This window comes from Amblyraja radiata, chromosome 38 (genome assembly GCF_010909765.2).
Source record: "Amblyraja radiata isolate CabotCenter1 chromosome 38, sAmbRad1.1.pri, whole genome shotgun sequence".
In the NCBI taxonomy this organism is placed as follows: domain Eukaryota; kingdom Metazoa; phylum Chordata; class Chondrichthyes; order Rajiformes; family Rajidae; genus Amblyraja; species Amblyraja radiata.
In genome coordinates this window covers 2,511,231-2,529,257 of record NC_045993.1, presented here as the reverse complement: position 1 = coordinate 2,529,257, position 18,027 = coordinate 2,511,231, and the positions used below count along the sequence as shown (strand labels likewise).

At 47.9% G+C, this 18,027-nt stretch overlaps 1 protein-coding gene across 4 annotated transcripts; it reads left to right on the top strand.

The window, feature by feature from the left end:
* Window positions 1-578: 578 nt before the first annotated feature.
* On the top strand, window positions 579-17,432 carry LOC116967028 (histone-lysine N-methyltransferase KMT5C-like). Of its 4 annotated transcripts, XM_033013466.1 has the most exons (10): window positions 589-646; window positions 2,816-2,912; window positions 4,035-4,161; window positions 5,571-5,736; window positions 7,538-7,647; window positions 8,638-8,801; window positions 10,760-10,779; window positions 12,661-12,797; window positions 13,485-13,666; window positions 15,586-17,432. In XM_033013466.1, the coding sequence occupies exons 3-10, from the start codon at window positions 4,052-4,054 to the stop codon at window positions 17,097-17,099; spliced, it is 2,403 nt and encodes an 800-aa protein (XP_032869357.1). In that variant the 5' UTR covers window positions 589-646; window positions 2,816-2,912; window positions 4,035-4,051; the 3' UTR covers window positions 17,100-17,432. The 4 variants fall into 4 exon arrangements, with proteins under 4 accessions (XP_032869358.1, XP_032869355.1, XP_032869357.1 ...); XM_033013467.1 differs by lacking the exon at window positions 2,816-2,912 and having other exon boundaries at window positions 579-646; window positions 13,551-13,666; XM_033013464.1 differs by lacking the exon at window positions 2,816-2,912 and having other exon boundaries at window positions 579-646.
* Window positions 17,433-18,027: the final 595 nt, after the last annotated feature.

The window sequence follows — 18,027 nt, the reverse complement described above, 5'->3', positions numbered from 1 at the left end:
AAAGCACCATTGAACGATAAAATATGTAGTTTTTTGGTGTTATGGATCTGGACCATCATTTGTACTCTGATTACAAACCCTGTTAAAAATCCATATGTTTTCAGATATCTCAATGTCCAAATTATTTTTATGCAAGGAGCATCTTGCGTTTGTTGCTAAGAGTCTAAATGTTAATTGGAGACTGTAGGAACTGCAGATGCTGGAATGTTGAGCAAAACACAAAGTGCTGGAGGAACTCATTGGGTCAGTCAGCATCTGTGGAGGGGAATGGCCAGGGAATGTTTTGTGTCCAAACCCTTCAGCCTCCGTCATTGTAGTGTTTGGTGATTGCAGTGAAACTCGGATTTAAAGTTATTCTTTACAACAACAAAAGAATCCAGGTGATATTTTATATTGGTCTGGGGGTGGGTGAGAAAGTCGCCTAGCAACGCAAGGCAGGCTTCAGTGCGGCCTCCACTTCCGCCACACCCTAACCTGCTGCCAAGCGGAAACGGACGCTGATCGACGGGGGGGCGACCAATCGGAATACGGAATGGTGACGTAATGCGCGGATCTGGACCAATGGACGAGCGGGGGGAGGGCGGGGAATGGCCGGGCAGCGGGTTTGTGTGACGCGTGGACCCGGGATTGTCTCCGCCGTTTAAAGGTAAGCGCGCCAGCGGTAAGTTTTATCTAGATAGTTATATGTTTTAATTAACGTTGCACCGGTAACAGTGCCAGACGGAGGGGTGGGATGTATTAAAATAAAAGCGATTCAGTGGCTGAGACTGGAGTGCACGCCCCTGTCCTTTGTTTAATACCTGAGTGGGAATGTCCGGCTGCACAGACCTGGGGATCTCCCCTTCATTCACCCTCTCATTCTCATTCACCCCCTCATTCTCATTCACCCCCTCATTCTCATTCACCCCCTCATTCTCATTCACCCCCTCATTCTCATTCACCCCCTCATTCTCATTCACCCCCTCAATCTCCCCCTCATTCACCCCCTCATTCTCATTCTCACCCTCATTTTCATTCACCCCCTCATTCTCATTCACCCCCTCATTCTCATTCACCCCCTCATTCTCATTCACCCCCTCATTTTCATTCACCCCCTCATTTTCATTCACCCCCTCATTTTCATTCACCCCCTCATTCTTATTCTCCCCCTCATTCTCATTCACCCCCTCATTTTCATTCACCCCCTCATTCTCCCCCTCATTCACCCCCTCATTTTCATTCACCCCCTCATTCACCCCCTCATTTTCATTCACCCCCTCAATCACCCCCCTCATTTTCATTCACCCCCTCATTTTCATTCACCCCCTCATTCTCCCCCTCATTCTCCCCCTCATTCACCCCCTCAGTCTCCCCCTCATTCACCCCCTCAGTCTCCCCCTCATTCACCCCCTCATTCACCCCCTCATTCTCATTCTCATTCTCCCCCTCATTCACCCCCTCATTCTCCCCCTCATTCACCCACTCATTCTCCCCCTCATTCACCCCCTCATTCACCCCTCATTCTCTCCCTCATTCACCCCCTCATTCTCATTCTCCCCCTCATTCACCCACTCATTCTCCCCCTCATTCACCCCCTCATTCACCCCCTCATTCTCCCCCTAATTCACCCCCTCATTCAACCCTCACTCTCCCCCTCATTCCCCCCCTCACTCTCCCCCTCATTCACCCCCTCATTCACCCCCTCACTCTCCCCCTCATTCACCCCTCACTCTCCCCCTCATTCACCCCCTCACTCTCCCCCTCATTCACTCCCTCATTCACCCCCTGACTCTCCCCCTCATTCACCCCCTCACTCTCCCCCTCATTCACCCCCTCATTCACCCCCTCACTCTCCCTTTCATTCACCTCCTCATTCTCCCCCTGATGCACCCCCCTCATTCACCCCCTCATTCACCCCCTCAATCTCCCCCTCATTCACCCCCTCAATCTCCCCTCATTCACCCCCTCAATCTCCCCCTCATTCTCATTCTCCCCCTCATTCACCCCCTTTCTTCCCCTCATTCTTCCCCTCACTCTCATTCTTCCCCTCATTCTCCCCTCACTCTCCCCCTCACTCTTCCCCCTCATTCTCCCCCTCCCCCTCATTCCCCTCCCCCCTCATCCCCCCCCCCCTCATTCACCCCCTCATTCACCCTCACTCTTCCCCTCACTCTCCCCCTCACTCTCCCCCTCATTCACCCCCTCATTCACCCCCTCATTCTCCCCCTCATTCTCCCCCTCATGCTCCCTCTCATTCACCCCCTCATTCTCCCCCTCCCCCTCATCCCCTCCCCCTCATCCCCTCCCCCTCAATTCACCCCTCATTCTCTCCCTCACTCCCCCACTCCTCTCTTTCTCTCCTTCTCTCCCCCTCTCTCTCTCCCTCCCCCTCCCTCCCTCTCTCATTCACTTCTTCCTCCCTCGCCCTCTCCTGCTATGAGGGGTGGGGGGAGGGTGGGAAAGAGGAGTGGGAAAGATGGTGGGATAGCGTGGTTGGGCATGAGTGTGGTAGGGTTGCGTGGGATATGGAGAGGCGGTGGACTAGGATGGGGAAGATGGAAGGTGGAGGGAAGGGAAGAGGAGGGGAAGAGAGGAGGGTACGTGGGAAGGGGAGAGGGATGGAGTGAGTAGGGGTGCGAAGAGAAGTGGGATGGGAAGGGGAGAGGAGAGGAGAGGTAGTGAGGTGGGTTGACTTATGGAGTGAGATAAATGGCAGCACAATTATTCATGTACACAGAAGGACACATGGTGCTGGAGTAACTCAGCAGGTTAAGCAGCAACTCTGGAGAACATTATGGATAGGTGACTTTCAGGTTGGGACCCTTCCTCCTTCTAGGAGGCGAGGATTTCATTCCAGAGAGAAGGCCTGGAGACAGAGGCGACAGTAGAAGAGATCATAAGGTGGTCTCAGAAGTGGGTGTCGGGGTACAAAGGTAAGGCTTCTGCTGAGGACTGACCATTTTGCATCAGAAAAGGGGAGGTCAGGGCAAGATGGTGAAAACCCGACAGGAAGAAATGGTCCCCACCCGAAAGGTCACCTGTCCATGTTCTCCAGAGATACTGCCTACCCTTCTGAGTCACTCCAGCACTTTTTGTGTCCTTTTTGTGTATTAACCAGCATCTGCAGTTCTTTGATCTACAATTCTTTATGTTTGTGTTTTGATATTTGGATCAGCTCAATGATCGCTTGGAGCTTCACAACTAACCCTAATCTGGCTCTGAGGTTCATTCAGTGAAGTTTACCAAAACTAGTTCACACAGTAATGAGGCAAGAACTGGAACTGAAGCACCACACCCTCCTTAACCCAAGAATAAGACTACGAAACCTTACTATTATCTGACCTAAGTTGGCTGAAATGTTTTGAAATACTTGTGGGTCATTGTGCACTACACAATCTAGGATGCTGTTTTAAGATAAGGAATCAAGAAATCTTCTCACATTTATTGTTGGCTATCTTTTAGTTTAGTTCAGAGATACAGCGTAGAAACAGGCCCTTCGGCTCACTGAGTCTGCGACGACCAGCGAACCCCATACGCTAAACTGTACATCTTTGGCACGTGGGAGAAAACCGGAGATCCCGGAGAAAACCCACGCGGTCACAGGGAGAACGTACAAACTCCGTAGGTCAGGAACTAACCCGGTTCTCTGGCGTATTATGGCAGCAACCCAACCACTGCGCCGGCTCAACACGTCATCACAGCTGTAGCAAGTTAACATTCCCAGCTGTTATCAGACAACTGAACCATTCTATCAACAGCCGGAGAGTGGTCCTGGGCTACTATATACCTCATTGGAGACCCGTCGGACTATCTTTAATCGGACTTTACTGGACTTTTTCTTGCACTAAACGTTATTCCCTTATCGTGTATCTGTACACTGTGGACGGCTCGATTGTAATCATGTATTGTCTTTCCACTGACTGGTTAGCACGCAACAAAAGCTTTTCATTGTACACTTGGTACACGTGACAATAAACTAAACTAAACTAAAAATTGTTACTTTGTGCATTGTTCATTCTAATGCGTTCTTTCTTTTTAAATCCTGTAAACGCTAGTATGGTGATTGCAGGACATGGAATCCAAACGTGTAACAGCTAGAGACTTATGCGAGTATGATGATCTTGCTACAAGCCTCGTACTGGATCCTTACCTGGGGTTTCAAACCCACAAGATGAACATCAGGTGAGCATAGAGCAGGTTGCTGCATCTCTCCTGCTATCCTCCACCTCTGAGCTGCCCCAGGGCAGGATCTCCCCTCCATTCTGAGCCTTTCTCAACATCATCATCACCATCATCGTTAAAAACATCAACGGGTACGGTGCCTTACAATGCCATGTACGACAGCGATCGCAACTTCTACTGAAGTGTGGATGGCCGTTGGCTCGCTAGAAGCTCATCCGCCCTTTGACAGGTTTTGTTTATGATCCTGCTTGGGGTCCACAGCCCCCTCCTCACCTGGCAAACCAGGTGGGGGAGACGGTTTAGTCGCCGACCATCCGACCATGGAGCAGGTAGCACGGGGTGACATGGTACCTATGGTGGGGGGGGGGGGGGGGGGGAGCTCCCCCCGACCTGACATTCTGCCTCTTCTTAATTGAGGCCCTACTCATGTTCTGTAAATTGTGCCACAGTTTCATCCTGTTGTTCCATTTAGGAGGGAATGGATGGATGGATGGATGTGGATCACGTGCAGGCAGATGAGATTAGTCTATCTTGGCATCATGTTCGACACAGACATTGTGGGATGAAGGGCCTGTTCCTGTGCTGTGCTGTTGTATGTTCTGTTCCTTGAACTGATTGCACCAGCTAAGCCTTGATCATTCCTACTCATTCCTACTCCTCGATGAGTGTGCTACCTTACCCCTTGTAATACTGTCTGAAAGTAAGCAAGGGATTCCATATGCTTACTATAATACGTAACCTTTCCTTACTCCATTGATCCCAACACTTTTACGACATGGCCACCACCCTAACATTAAGATTTATAATAGCTAAAATGTCCTTTGTATTTACCATTTACTAATTAGTTTAGAGATACAGCATGGAAACAGACCCTTCAGCCCACCGAGCATTGGCCAAGCATTGATCACCCATTCACATTAGTTTCCATGTTATCCCATTTTCTCATCCACTCCCCACACTCTCGGGGCATCTTCACAGAGGCCAGCATGCCTTTTGGATGTGGGAGGAAACTGGTGCACCAGGAGGAAACCCTTGCCGTTACGTGGAGAACGTGCAAACTCCACACACAGACAGCACCCGAGGTCAGGATTGAACCTGCGTCTCTGTCGGCGTGAGGCAGCGGACCTATTCGCTGTGCTGCACTGTAATCTTCATGTAGTGTTCTTGGCAAAATCCAGATGGTGGAAGCTATTGTGCAAAGGAGTTTTACGGCTGATTGCTGACTTTGTATGTTTTAGTATCTGATCTGCAAAGGTCTTCTTATTTGTTTTCTCCCTTTCATTTAATTGTCCTGTTTTTGGTACATGTGGCACTTAAAAACTCTTGATTCTCTCTTGACTTTACTCTCCTGTTTGGGACTGAAGCAACCCGAAACTCTCAATGACACTGTGTGTTTTATTTAACTCTAGCCATCGACCTGTTGTAAGGAGACACCAATACCTCAGGGATACTCTTCAAAGGTTTCTTCAGTCTCAAGACTTGGAGACTGTGTATCGGGCGCTGACGTTGGGCGACTGGGCCTGGCATTACTTCCTACACAAGACACCTCTCGAAGAAGAAATATTCAAATCTCAGGTGAGTGAGCGAGCAAATCTTTATTTCTTCTCTCCACCTTTCTTAAAAGCGTTGCCATGCTTCCTACAGCTCCATAAATACCCGATTGACATTCCAGCCTTTCTGCGCGAGTCCAGCCCAGCTGTGGGAATCATTGCAACAAAGGAGCGGTGTAGCGGGTAGAGCTGCTGTCTCACAGCGCCAGGGGCCCAGGTTTGATCCTGACTTCTGGTGCTGCCTGTGTGGAGTTTGCACGTTCTCCCTTTGACCATGTGGGTTTCGCCCAGGTGCTTCGGTTTCCTCCCACATCCCAAAGACGTGCAGGTGTGTAGGTTAATTTACCTCTGTAAATTGCCCCAAGTGTGTAAGGAGTGGATGGCAAAGTGGGATAACATAGAACCAGCGTGAACAGGTGGCAGAGTGGGCACCATGGACTGAAGGGTCTGTTGCTAAACTGTCAAGCTGGAAAGGGTACAGAGAAGATTTACGAGGCTGTTGCCAAGGCAAGAGGGCCTGAGCTACAGGGAGAGGTTGAGTAGGCTGGGACTCCATTCCGTGGACCGCAGGAAGATGAGGGGTGATCTTATAGAGGTGTGTAAAATCATGGGAGGAATAGATCGCAGAGTTGCACAGAATGTCTTGCCCATAGTAGGTGAATCGAGGACCAGAGGACATAGGTTTAAGGTGAAGGTGGAAAAGATTTAATAAGAATATGTGTGACTTTTTCACACAAAGGGTGGTGGGTGTATGGAACGAGCTGCCAGAGGAGGTAGTTGAAGCAAGGACTGTCCCAACGTTTAAGAAACAGCTGGACAGGTACATGGATAGGACTGGTTTGGAGGGACTAAACACGGGCAGGTGGGACTAGTGTAGCTGGGACATGTTGGCCGGTGTGGACAAGTTGGGCCGAAGGGCCTGTTTCCACACTGTAACACTATGACTCTAAACTAAACTAAATATGCTCCTTAGCGTCCTCATCAGCGTCCACACTTCCACTTTGTCATACGTTGTGAACAATCAGGAATGCTCCTCTGTTGGTTTTAATGCTCCCACCCCCCCAGTCATGTTCCACCCTTGCCAGGGAGTTCTAAGGCTGGCTGTGAGGCCTCTGCCATCGCCTCGGGGCATGTGTGTGCCTCAGTTCAACTCTCCCCTGCTAAGCTTTCAGGGACAGTTTGTGCGACACGCCTATGTACTGATTTGTGTTTTCTACAACTTGAAGAAACAGACATAAACCACGGGGCTGCAGCTTATTTACCCAAAGTACAGCTCTTCTGAATGGTTTTATTTTATTCCCGCATTTGCTCTCCATAATGAAGCAATGTACTGTAGATTCCGTAAGCACTGGCAACAATCATGTGCTCAATATCCAAGTGGCCATTTATAACTGCATGTCGAGAAAGTAACATCACCAGATCCTAGTCTATTCCTTACTAAACAAACAGATTCATTGGTCAGGCATCAGTTACATGTCACTTCATGCATATCTTCTCTTATTTCACCAGCCTGTGACACGGAAACCACTCGTAACAGTCCCATCTTTAAAATAAGTACCAATGTGGGGGGCAGTTGATTGAAACAATTGATATTGCCTATTTCAAAGAAATTATTTTGCAAATTATTCAAGTAGAATTTGTACTTTTAAGTAACGTACCTTTAATTTTGTCATCTACTTAATATGCTCTGTATATGCAAAAATATACATGTAGTAAAAATAAGCAAACATGCAGGCAGGCACATGTGTAAGTTAAATATACTCCAAGGATTCTCTTTCAGTCATTTGTTTATTTGGAAAATGTTTGGAATTTTGTCTCTAATTTAGGTTTTCCGCTACCTTCGAATATTCCTGCCTATAAGTGGCTTTGAAATCCTCCCGTGTAATCGATATTCTTCAGAATCTAACGGAGCCAAGATTGTGTCCTTGAGAAAGTGGTATGTTTCCTTGCCTTTCATGTGATCTGAGTGAGTAGTGACATGGCCTTTCACTTCAGACAAGGTTCCAGCCAGAGTAATGTGATAATCATGTCATCTTGTGGCACATCACAAAGCGCTGGAGTAACTCAGCGGATCAGGCAGCAACTCTGAAGAACATGCATAGGCGACATTTTGGGTCACGATCCTTCTTTGTTTCATCATCCTTTTATCGTTCCCTGACCGTGGGCTGCGCAGTGGCACAGCTGTAAAGTTGCTGCCTTACAACGCCAGAGACCTGGGTTCGATCCTGACCACGGGTGCTGTATGTACAGAGTTTGTACGTTATCCCCATGACCACATCTTTTTTTTCCGAGACCTTCAGTTTCCTCCCACACTCCAAAGAAGCAGAGTTTTGTAGGCTTGGTATAAGTAAATTGTCCTCAGTATGTATAGGATAGTGTTAGTGTGCGGGAATGACGGTCAGTGTGGACCCGGTGGGCCGAATGGCCTGTATCCGTGCTGTATTTCTAAACTAAACTATTCTAAACCTCGTACTGCCCATTTCTATCTCCCTCACCTCTGGCAATTTCCCCTTCACAGCCTCCAACCATAGAATGTTTCCCAACCCTGTACTGATCCTTTCTATCTCCTTCTAACACATGGTAATAATAATCCTAAACCTAGTAAGAGGCCAGCACATTGTTTTATACTCAAGATTCCACCATCAGCAACTTGATATTGTTCGAGACACAATGTGCTGGAGTAACTCAGCGGGTCAAGCAGCATCTCCGGAGAAAAAGTCTGAAGAAGGGTTCCGACCCATCCTTTTTCTCCAGAGATGCTGCCTGACCCGCTGAGTTACTCCAGCACTTTGTGTCTACGATATAAACCAGCATCCTTCCTACACATTGATATTGTCCAGTTCGTTTTGCTTCACTTCCATGCAACAGTCGCGCCTTTCTCCTTTCCTCGTCAGTTTAATCGACGTTCTTTGCTCCTGCTCAACAGGAAGGAGAATGATAAGATCGAGCTGCTTGTCGGCTGCTTGGCGGAACTCTCCGAGGAGGAGGAGTCCCTCTTGCGCCCAGGAGAGAACGACTTCAGCGTAATGTACTCGACCCGAAAGAAATGTGCTCAGCTGTGGCTGGGGCCTGCGTCCTTCATCAACCACGGTACGTCCACACTTGGCCCTTCTGTAACAGTGAAGGAAAACTATCAGAGACCGTGCCATTGTTGCAAATAATCTTTCAATTCTCTTTCTACAATCGCACGCTTCAAGAACATATAGGGGTGGGAGATTGCAACCTTCACGTGGTCCGCCCTGTTTCGACAAATGCAATCAACCCGGCGTGCACAATCAAATAAGATCAAATAGAACAAGTTGTCCTACATCTTTAGGCTGTGCACGCCACACGCAAGAATAATAATAAGAAGAACATATACATTGCAGGTAGATACAAAAAGCTGGAGTAACTCAGTGGGACAGGCAGCATCTCTAGAGAGAAGGAATGGGTGACGTTTCGGGTCGAGGCCCTTCTTCAGACTGATCGAGTCTGAAGAAGGGTCTCGACCTGAAAAGTCACCCATTCCTTCTCTCCAGAGATGCTGCCTGTCCCGTTGAGTTACTCCAGCATTTTGTGTCTATCTTCGGTGTAAACCAGCATCTGCAGTTCCTTCCTGCACGATTCATCTGCCTTCCATTGTGTGGGCTTATTCTAGCAAAAACCCTTGAACCAGCAGTCGATTTTATAGCCAACACTGTTCTGAGCCAATCTTAGCTGAGTTATAATGGTTCTTTTGCGGTTATGATCCCAGATGGATATTAAACCGTGCCTGCGTACGAAGGTCACCGTAAAAACATCTTTATTTATTTTTTCACTCACGGAATTGGGTGTTGCTAGCAATGTTGGCATTAACTGCACACAAGTGAGGGCGTCGTTAAATTAAAATAGTTTTCTTACTGTTATGATTCTCGGTGGATGTTAACGTGCGCGAGTACGTGCAAAGGTCACTGTAAATATATCTTTATGTATCCATTCATGGAATAGGGGCGTTGCTGGTAATGCCAGCATTAATTGCACTGAGTGGCAGGCATTAACGATGGTGAATTTGCAGCCAGATGAGAACGGATGGCAGATTTTCATTTCTGCAAGAATTAGTCGACCAGATGGGTTTCTACGACGACCTGGTAGTTTCATGGTTACAGTTACTGAGATGAGGTTTCATCCCAAATTTATTGAATTACTTGAATTTAAATATTCCAGCTGCCATCGTGTCTCGTCCCGAAACGTCACCCATTCCTTCCCTCCAGAGATGCGGCTTGTCCCGCTGAGTTACTCCAGCTTTTTGTGTCTATCTTCGGTTTAAACCGGCGTCTGCAATTCCTTCTTACACATAATGAGATTCAAACATGTAATCCTGGACATGCAAGCTGTTATGAGGCAACTGAATCATGCTACCACAACCAGAGAGCGGTGCTGAACTACTATCTACCTCTTTGGTGACCCTCGGACTATCTTTGATTGAACTTTGCTGGCTTTACCTTGCACTAAACGTTATTCACATTATTCCCTTTCTCATGTATCTATACACTGTGGATGGCTCGACTGTAATCATGCATTGATTTCAGCTGACTGGATAGCACACAAAAGCTTTTCACTGTACCTCGGTACACATGACAATAAGCTAAACTCAAACGTTATTCCCTTAACGTATCTATGGGCAGTTCTGCTGGAGTAACTCAGCAGGACAGGCAGCATCTCTGGAGAGAAGGAATGGGACTTGATCGAACTTTGCTGTCTTTACCTTGCACTAAACATTATTCTCTTATCATGTAGCTATACACTGTAAATGGCCTGATCGTAATCAGGTATTATCTGTCTGCTGACTGGCTAGCACGCAAGAAGACCTCTTCACTATACTTTGGCACACGTGACAATAAATTAAACTAAAAAGCAACGGTCCTGAACTTTGGTTGCTGCTCCATTAACCTTACTGCTGTATGACAGTGCCCTGCAGGACAAATTCTCATGGAGGCCACAGCTCAAATGGCTACATTTCTATTTTAAGAAAAATGCACAATTAAATAAATGTAATAATGGTATTCTTCTTTTCTCTCCATGTCCTGAAGACTGCAGACCAAACTGTAAGGTAAGAGATCTCGATCACATTAGTCAAATTGTATTGTATTAGTCAAGTGTTTATTTGTTGTATGTACCAAGATGGAACAATGAAATTCTTACTTGCAGTAGCTTAACAGGTCTGTAAATACAGTACTCAATACAAAGCATAATTAATAATAAAAGTTCCACAAAAAAAAAAGCAAGATTAGTGGAAAACAAAACCAAAGCCGTAGTCCCTTGTACAACCAAGACAGTAACAGCTAAAGTCTGAAGGAACTTTCTGACCCGAAACATCACCTATTACCTTTTCTGCAGAGATGCTGCCTGACCTGCTCAGTTACTCCAGCCTTTTGTATCTGTCTTCTCCTTGGTACCATACAAGGAAAACAATTCCTCGATTTGTATTGACTTTAAATTTTAAGGGCCTGTCCCACTTGGCGATTTTTTTTGGCGACTGCCGGTGCCATATCAGTGTCGCCAAAAGATTTTGAACATTTCAAAATCCAGCGGCGACAAAAAAAATGCTGCGACACGTGAATAAACACCGCGCGTCAATACGTCATCACGCCGCAAAATGATACGCCAGTCGGTGATGCCGGCAGTCGCCGAAATAATCGTCGTGGGACAGGCCCTTTACAGTCTTCTGCTTTTCCTACTATGAAATGTATCAGCTAGTTTATGAATCTTAACAGATTTCAAGTTCAAAAGAATCCATCGTTTTGATATCTTGGTGTAGTACTTGGAGACTTGATACATCATGGGGAGAATAAGTCTGCCTTCTCAATTGGGCGTAAATGTTCGCCAGTGTTCTGCTCGTCAGCATTTGTCACCAACCAAAACCAATACTTGGGTATTTACAGTGCTTGCTGTCTTTGGGGGAAATTAGGAACAGAAAATGGGCGTTGTCCCAACCGATCTGGGTCAACCCCTTCCCTTTCTGTGGGGAAAATGGCGTGTTCATTCTTCCTCACAGTAGCAATGACGTGCATTTGTACAGCGGCTTTAACATAGCCGCCCAATTCGCATCAGCATTAGCAATCAAAATACGACACCAAGCCACACCAGCAGAAATTGGGACTGTTAAATTTAAATTTCTTTATTTATATAGCACATTTTTAGTCAACTTGCATTGACCCCAAAGTGCTTCACATAATTACATCCACACACACAGGCAAAGGTGGGTGAAGTATCTTGCCCAAGGACACACACAGGCAAAGGTGGGTGAAGTGTCTTGCCCAAGGACACAACGGCAGTATGCACTCCAAGCGGGATTCGAACCAGCTACCTTCCGGTTGCCAGCCGAACACTTAGCCCATTGTGCCATCTGTCGTCCCTGTTGATCATAGGTGTGGTTGGAGATTGGTTTTAAGAAGCATCTAAAGTGAAGAGAGAGGAGTGAAGGGTTCAGGAATGCTAGAGATAAGATTGCTGTGCATAGAAACCTGCAGCATCGAGGATCGTGTATAAAATCATGAGTGGAATAGATCGGGTAAATGCACAGAGTCTCTTGCCCAGAGTAGGAGAATCGAGGACCAGAGGTCATAGGTTGAAGGTGAGGGGGAAAAGATTTAATAGGAATCTGAGGGGTAACTTTTTTACACAAAGGGTGGTGGGTGTATGGAACAAGCTGCCAGAGGAAATAGTCGAGGCTGGGATTATCCCAACGCTTAAGAAACAGTTAGACAGGTACATGGATAGGACAGTTTGGAGGGATATGGGCCAAATGCAGGCAGGTGGGACTAGCGTAGCTGGGGCATGTTGGCTGGTGTGGGCAAGTTGGGCCGAAGGGCCTGTTTCCACGCTGTTTCACTCTGATTGCAAGTGTGATGTTGTGGTCTGTTGTTCGACACTGTATCATGGCACAACTGGCCTCCTGTAAATGCATTCCTCTTGTGTTTTACTCACGCAGTTTGTTCCAACTGAGGGTGGCCGTGCATGCGTCAAAGTTCTTCGCGAGACTGAGCCTGGAGACGAAATCACCTGCTACTACGGCAACAGCTTTTTTGGTGAAAACAACGAGCTGTGCGAATGCTACACGTGTGAGAGGTGAGAGATCAGATCACTCCCAGACCTAATATGGGGGAAGGTAGTGTAGGGGTTGAGGGACTACATCGCTCACTTAGGTGAAGTGAGTCAGAGACAAGTCAACTAAGCCTTGCAATGGTCTCAGTCAACATTGAGTTCAACAGTTGGTGTAATTAAATGATTGGGCTCGTATCCAGAGGCCTGGTCAATTGAACTGAAAACCAACCATCACAGATAGAAAAAAACACATTCAAAAATTCAACTAATCTGCAATTAAGTGCTGGTCTTGGTAATGGTGACCATTAGAATTGACTGAAGGTAGATAAAAATGCTGGAGAAACTGAGCGGGTGAGGCAGCATCTGTGGAGCGAAGGAAAAGGTGACGTTTCGGGTCGAGAACGGTTGATTAGAAATGACTGAGTTGTTTAAAATCCATCATGTTCACTATTGTCCTTTTGCGGAGAAACTCCACCATCCATGGCTGGTCTGATTTACGCCTGACCACAGGCCCACAACAGTGAAGGTGACTTTTAAATGGCTCAGCACTGTGGTAGTTCAGTACGGGCACTGGCAGCTTTGGAAAGACTCACAAAGAAGCCAGTGGCAAGAAATTAATGAACTCCATTAACTCCATTAATGAAGATTTGTTATTTCGCTGTTCGTATCATGAACAAAAAAAAAAAAGAGTTGATCTTTAAATTCTTCCAGGAGAGGTGAAGGAGCCTTCAGGATGAAGAAACGAGATGTTGAAATGGATGCTCTCTGCAATTACAGACTAAGAGAGACGGACAGTCGCCTGAGTCGAATGAAAGAGAAAAGCAAAGGAAGATGGTTGATGGCAACACGTGCTTCCCGTTGCCAGAAAACGGTGGATAGGGCAATGTGGCAGGGTGAGTAATATCACCGCTGTATGCGGCTACTGCTGGGGCTTGGCAGGTTCTGTTGTTGTTGAGACATGTTGGCCGGTGCGGGCAAGTTAGAAACATAGAAAATAGGAGCAGGAGTAGGCCATTCATTCTGCCCTTCGAGCCAGCACCACCGCCATTCAATATGATCATGGCTGATCATCCACAACCAGTTCCCCGTTCCTGCTTTCTCCCCATATCCCTTGATTCTATTAGCACCACAAGCTATATCTAACTCTCTCTTGAATACATCAAGTTGGGCTGAAGGGCCTGTTTCCACACTGTGTCACTCTCTGAGTCTATGACTCTGGGTGGAAATGGCTTGTGAAACATCCAAACGGATTCTGTTGATCAGGTTAAAACTCATTACGAACTTGCGAACAGTATTCACAAATGAAGAAAGTTTAATGGCTCACCTTAGCTCGTCCATCCAACTTCTTCCAGGGTTTTCAACCTCCGCTGTTGCTACCTCCATTTCATTGAGCTGAGATTCCAGATCTAGGGGGCACTTTTCTCAATAAGGGACTGAAATGAGAAGAAATGTATTTACACCTCAGTTGGTAAATTCTGTGTTCCAGAGATCTCAGTTTAGTTTAGTTTATTATCACGTGTGCCGAGGTTCAGTGAAAGCTTTCTTGTTGCGTGCTATCCAGTCAGCGGAAAGACAATACATGTTCCAATCAAACCGTCTTCAGTGTACAGATACAGGTTAAAGAGCCCGTTCTCTAAATATACTGCAGGCTTTTCAAAACAAACTAGGGGCACCCAGCCTTTCACATGGGGCTAATGTTCCTGAATAGCAGCATGTCGTTCAAAAACACGTCAATTAAACATATACATTTAAAAAGGTGAACATTTGAGCATGTTATTTCATAAATACTGTGCCTAATTTGGGTTTTGGTATTAGTTAAATAGGCGCATTATTTCAAGAACACATAAATCACTCACGTAAAACGCTCGGGACTTTAGAATTTTACCAAATCCAATTAACCTACAAACCTGCATGTCTTTGGAGTGTGGGAGGAAACTGGAGCAAACTCCGTACAGACAGCACCCGTGGGTCGGGATGGAACCCGGGTCTCTGGCGCCGTGAGGCAGCAACTCTACCTCTGCACCACTGTGCCACCCTGACTTGGTGTTAACACAATAGGTTGTAAGACAGCGGTGGAAGCACTGTAATAATCACGTGAAATGGAGAGGCCGGGGTAATGAATCTTTCTTAATTACTTTGGGGCGTCCCCTTTTTGATTGTGTACGAGTGGAAATCATGAACTCCTCCCTCGATCAGACACCTAGTCAATTATCGCCAACTTAATTGATCTCTAAACAGTGGAAATACAGCCAAGGGGATACCAACTTCGGCTGGCTTGTACTCGCTAGAATTTAGAAGATTCAGGGGGGATCTTATAGAAACTTACAAAATTCTTAAGGGGTTGGACAGGCTAGATGCAGGAAGATTGTTCCCGATGTTGGGGAAGTCCAGAACTAGGGGTCACAGTTTAAGGATACGAGGGAAGTCTTTTAAGACCGAGATGAGAAAATCATTTTTTACACAGAGAGTGGTGAATCTGTGGAATTCTCTGCCTCAGAAGGTAGTTGAGGCCAGTTCATTGGCTATATTTAAGAGGGAGTTAGATGTGGCCCTTGTGGCTAAAGGGATCAGGGGGTATGGAGAGAAGGCAGGGATAGGATACTGAGTTGGATGATCAGCCATGGTCATATTGAATGGCGGTGCAGGCTCGAAGGGCCGAATGGCCTACTCCTGCACCTATTTTCTATGTTTCTATGTTTTCTATGTAACCAGTTCAAGGCTCGCAAAGCTGAAGGAAAAGAACCGAGTTTTGGATGACAATTGATGGGACTGACGAAGGCTAACACATTTGTGTGTTTTGTTTTGGTTTCAGATTCAACCAGAAGGCTCTCCTTGAGTTCGAGAAGGAACCAACGGAAGAAATGGAGAAGGCAGCTGTCAAAAAACGCCCACTCCAGGTCGCCGTCTGCAGCTCCAGCGCTGGCCTTGCGGCCGTTGACCTTTCCAGCTGGCAGAGCAGAGGTGGCAGTGAGGCGGCCCGGTCCAGCGGAGTGTTTGCCGAATGAGGGCAGGACTGACTGTCGCCGTGGCGAGGCTGGGTTGCAGAAGCCGATGGCGGGGACACCTCCCAGGTGCCCGCCGTCAACGCCGGAGTCACCACCTGCCGCTCGGCTAACCGACCCTGGAACGTCGGCAATGTCCCTGGTGCCCGAAGGTGTGGTCCTGAAGGGACTGCGAGTAGACCTGTACGACTGCGGGAATCTGGCTGGAAACTTGACCCATCCGACTGGAATCACTGCAACAAAAGGCGGGGGCAGATTCCGGGAAGAATCGGAACGGGGCCAAAACCTAGCAACCTCTCAGCAACGAGCAAGTGTGACCAATCTAAACCCCCCTGGAAGCACTGGCAGAGTCCCAGCATCTAGGCCCAACTCCAGAGAGTCAAAGTCCACTTTGGAGAATTCAAAGGTTTTTGGGTTGGCATCTGGTGCGAACGTCAACTTCTCCGCAGAAAAGCCTCCTGTTGCTTCACCCACTAAACCGGAGAGAGTGTCTGGTAGCTCCTTGAGAAGAAAGAGGAGGACGAGGTGGTGGTGGTTGCGTCGAAGAAAACAGGGATCGAAAGAAAGGACGGGTCAAAAGAGAAGGACCTCACAAAGCCCGGAGATGTTACCAAGAAGATCTTTTGGTTTGACCCATTTTGTGAAGATTGATCTGAGCAAGGACATGGTCCTTGTCACCAGTGTTGAGAACGAAGTGCAAGGCAACCCGACACCTCCCCCCAACTGTGGCCAAGACCCAGGCGACGGCGCGAGCCGCTTGGGATTGCAACGTGTCCGCGTCATTCTGGAGGACATCTCCAAGGTCTGCCAGAGCGCCACCCGCACCTGGTATGACAGCCGCAAGCTGGCGGCCAGGCTGAACATGGAGGCGGGGGCAGAGGGGGGTGGTCCGCCTGATCCCGGAGCAGCGAGCGGCGGCACGGCCAGGACCGCTCAGCCGTGCTCCCGCGCCAGGCGGCACAAGCGGGCAAGCGGCGGCCAGAGGAGAGGAGCCCGGCCCTCCCCGAAGTCGGCCGTCAAACGGAAGCAGCTGGACGGCGAGAGAGCGGGGACGGATCCCGACGGCTCGAGGCAGAACTCAACACGCCACAAGCGGACCAGGTGCCTGGCGAGCTCTCCGGAGACGATGGGGCTGGGAACATCGCCGGGCGGGGAGTGCGACGAGGGCTTGCTCTCCCACAGCTGCTTTGCCTCCTCGGTGGGCCAGGAGAAAAGACCCAGTGTTTTCACTCCCTTTGCTCGCTCCAAGCACCTGCGTCTGGTGGTCAGCCATGGCTCCATAGACTTCGACATCTCATCCTCGGCCAGCGAGAACTCTGTCTGAGGGTCACCCTGGTGCCTCCTGAAGGAGTTTTCTGTGGAGAGGGCAAGGTTTCCTCACAACCAAAACGCCCTCCGACTCTTGTTCAGCTCAGTGGCTGGCGATCACTCCAGTTTGAACAACAATTCTGCTGCTCTCTGATGCTGGAGATTGGTGTCTTTACACACTCTCCTCCCCCCCTCCCCCCCCCCCCCTCCACAAAATATTGGTGATTGATTAAAATGTGTTCATAAACAAACCCCAGGAGGATTTCTCTATGGGGCCGCATGGTGGCGCAGCGGTAGAGTTGCTGCCTCACAGCGCCAGTGACCTGGGTTCAATCCTGACTACTGGTGCTGTCTGAGCTGCCCTCCAATGCGTTTGCCAGTCTTGGTGAACTTGGCAGGGGTGAGATGTCTAGTTGTGAACTGGATTGACACCGTAGCACGGATCAGGAGAGGGCAGAGAGCAGGGGGGGTGGTTTCGACAGACGAGCATAAATTGCTGTGTGAACCAGGGAGCAGTTGTGACTACCCAGCTTGTGTGTTTGAACAGTGTTAATAAAGCAAGTACCTCATGAGGTGGCGGCTCATGTCAGCTTGCAAACGGACAGTATTCCTTGGAGTATCCATTGAAATACACTTTCACACCTTGACTGTATCCCAGGGACAATATGTAAAGCTTCTTATAAATATAACCTCAGGATAACAACTCTTGGTGCTTATCGATTGGCTGATGTGCTTGATATTTTTCCCTCGTACAAGAAAGGTGTTCACTTTTTTTTTTTACAAGAGATTCCCCCTCCCCCCATGACTGTGATATCCACATGGAGGTTTCTTACTCTCTACAGATTCTAACCAGATCTGAAAATTACATACGCCTTGGATCTATTAATGTGGAAAGTGCTGTTGTTAGGATTTTATCAGCTCATGCAGTGCACATGGAGTTTATT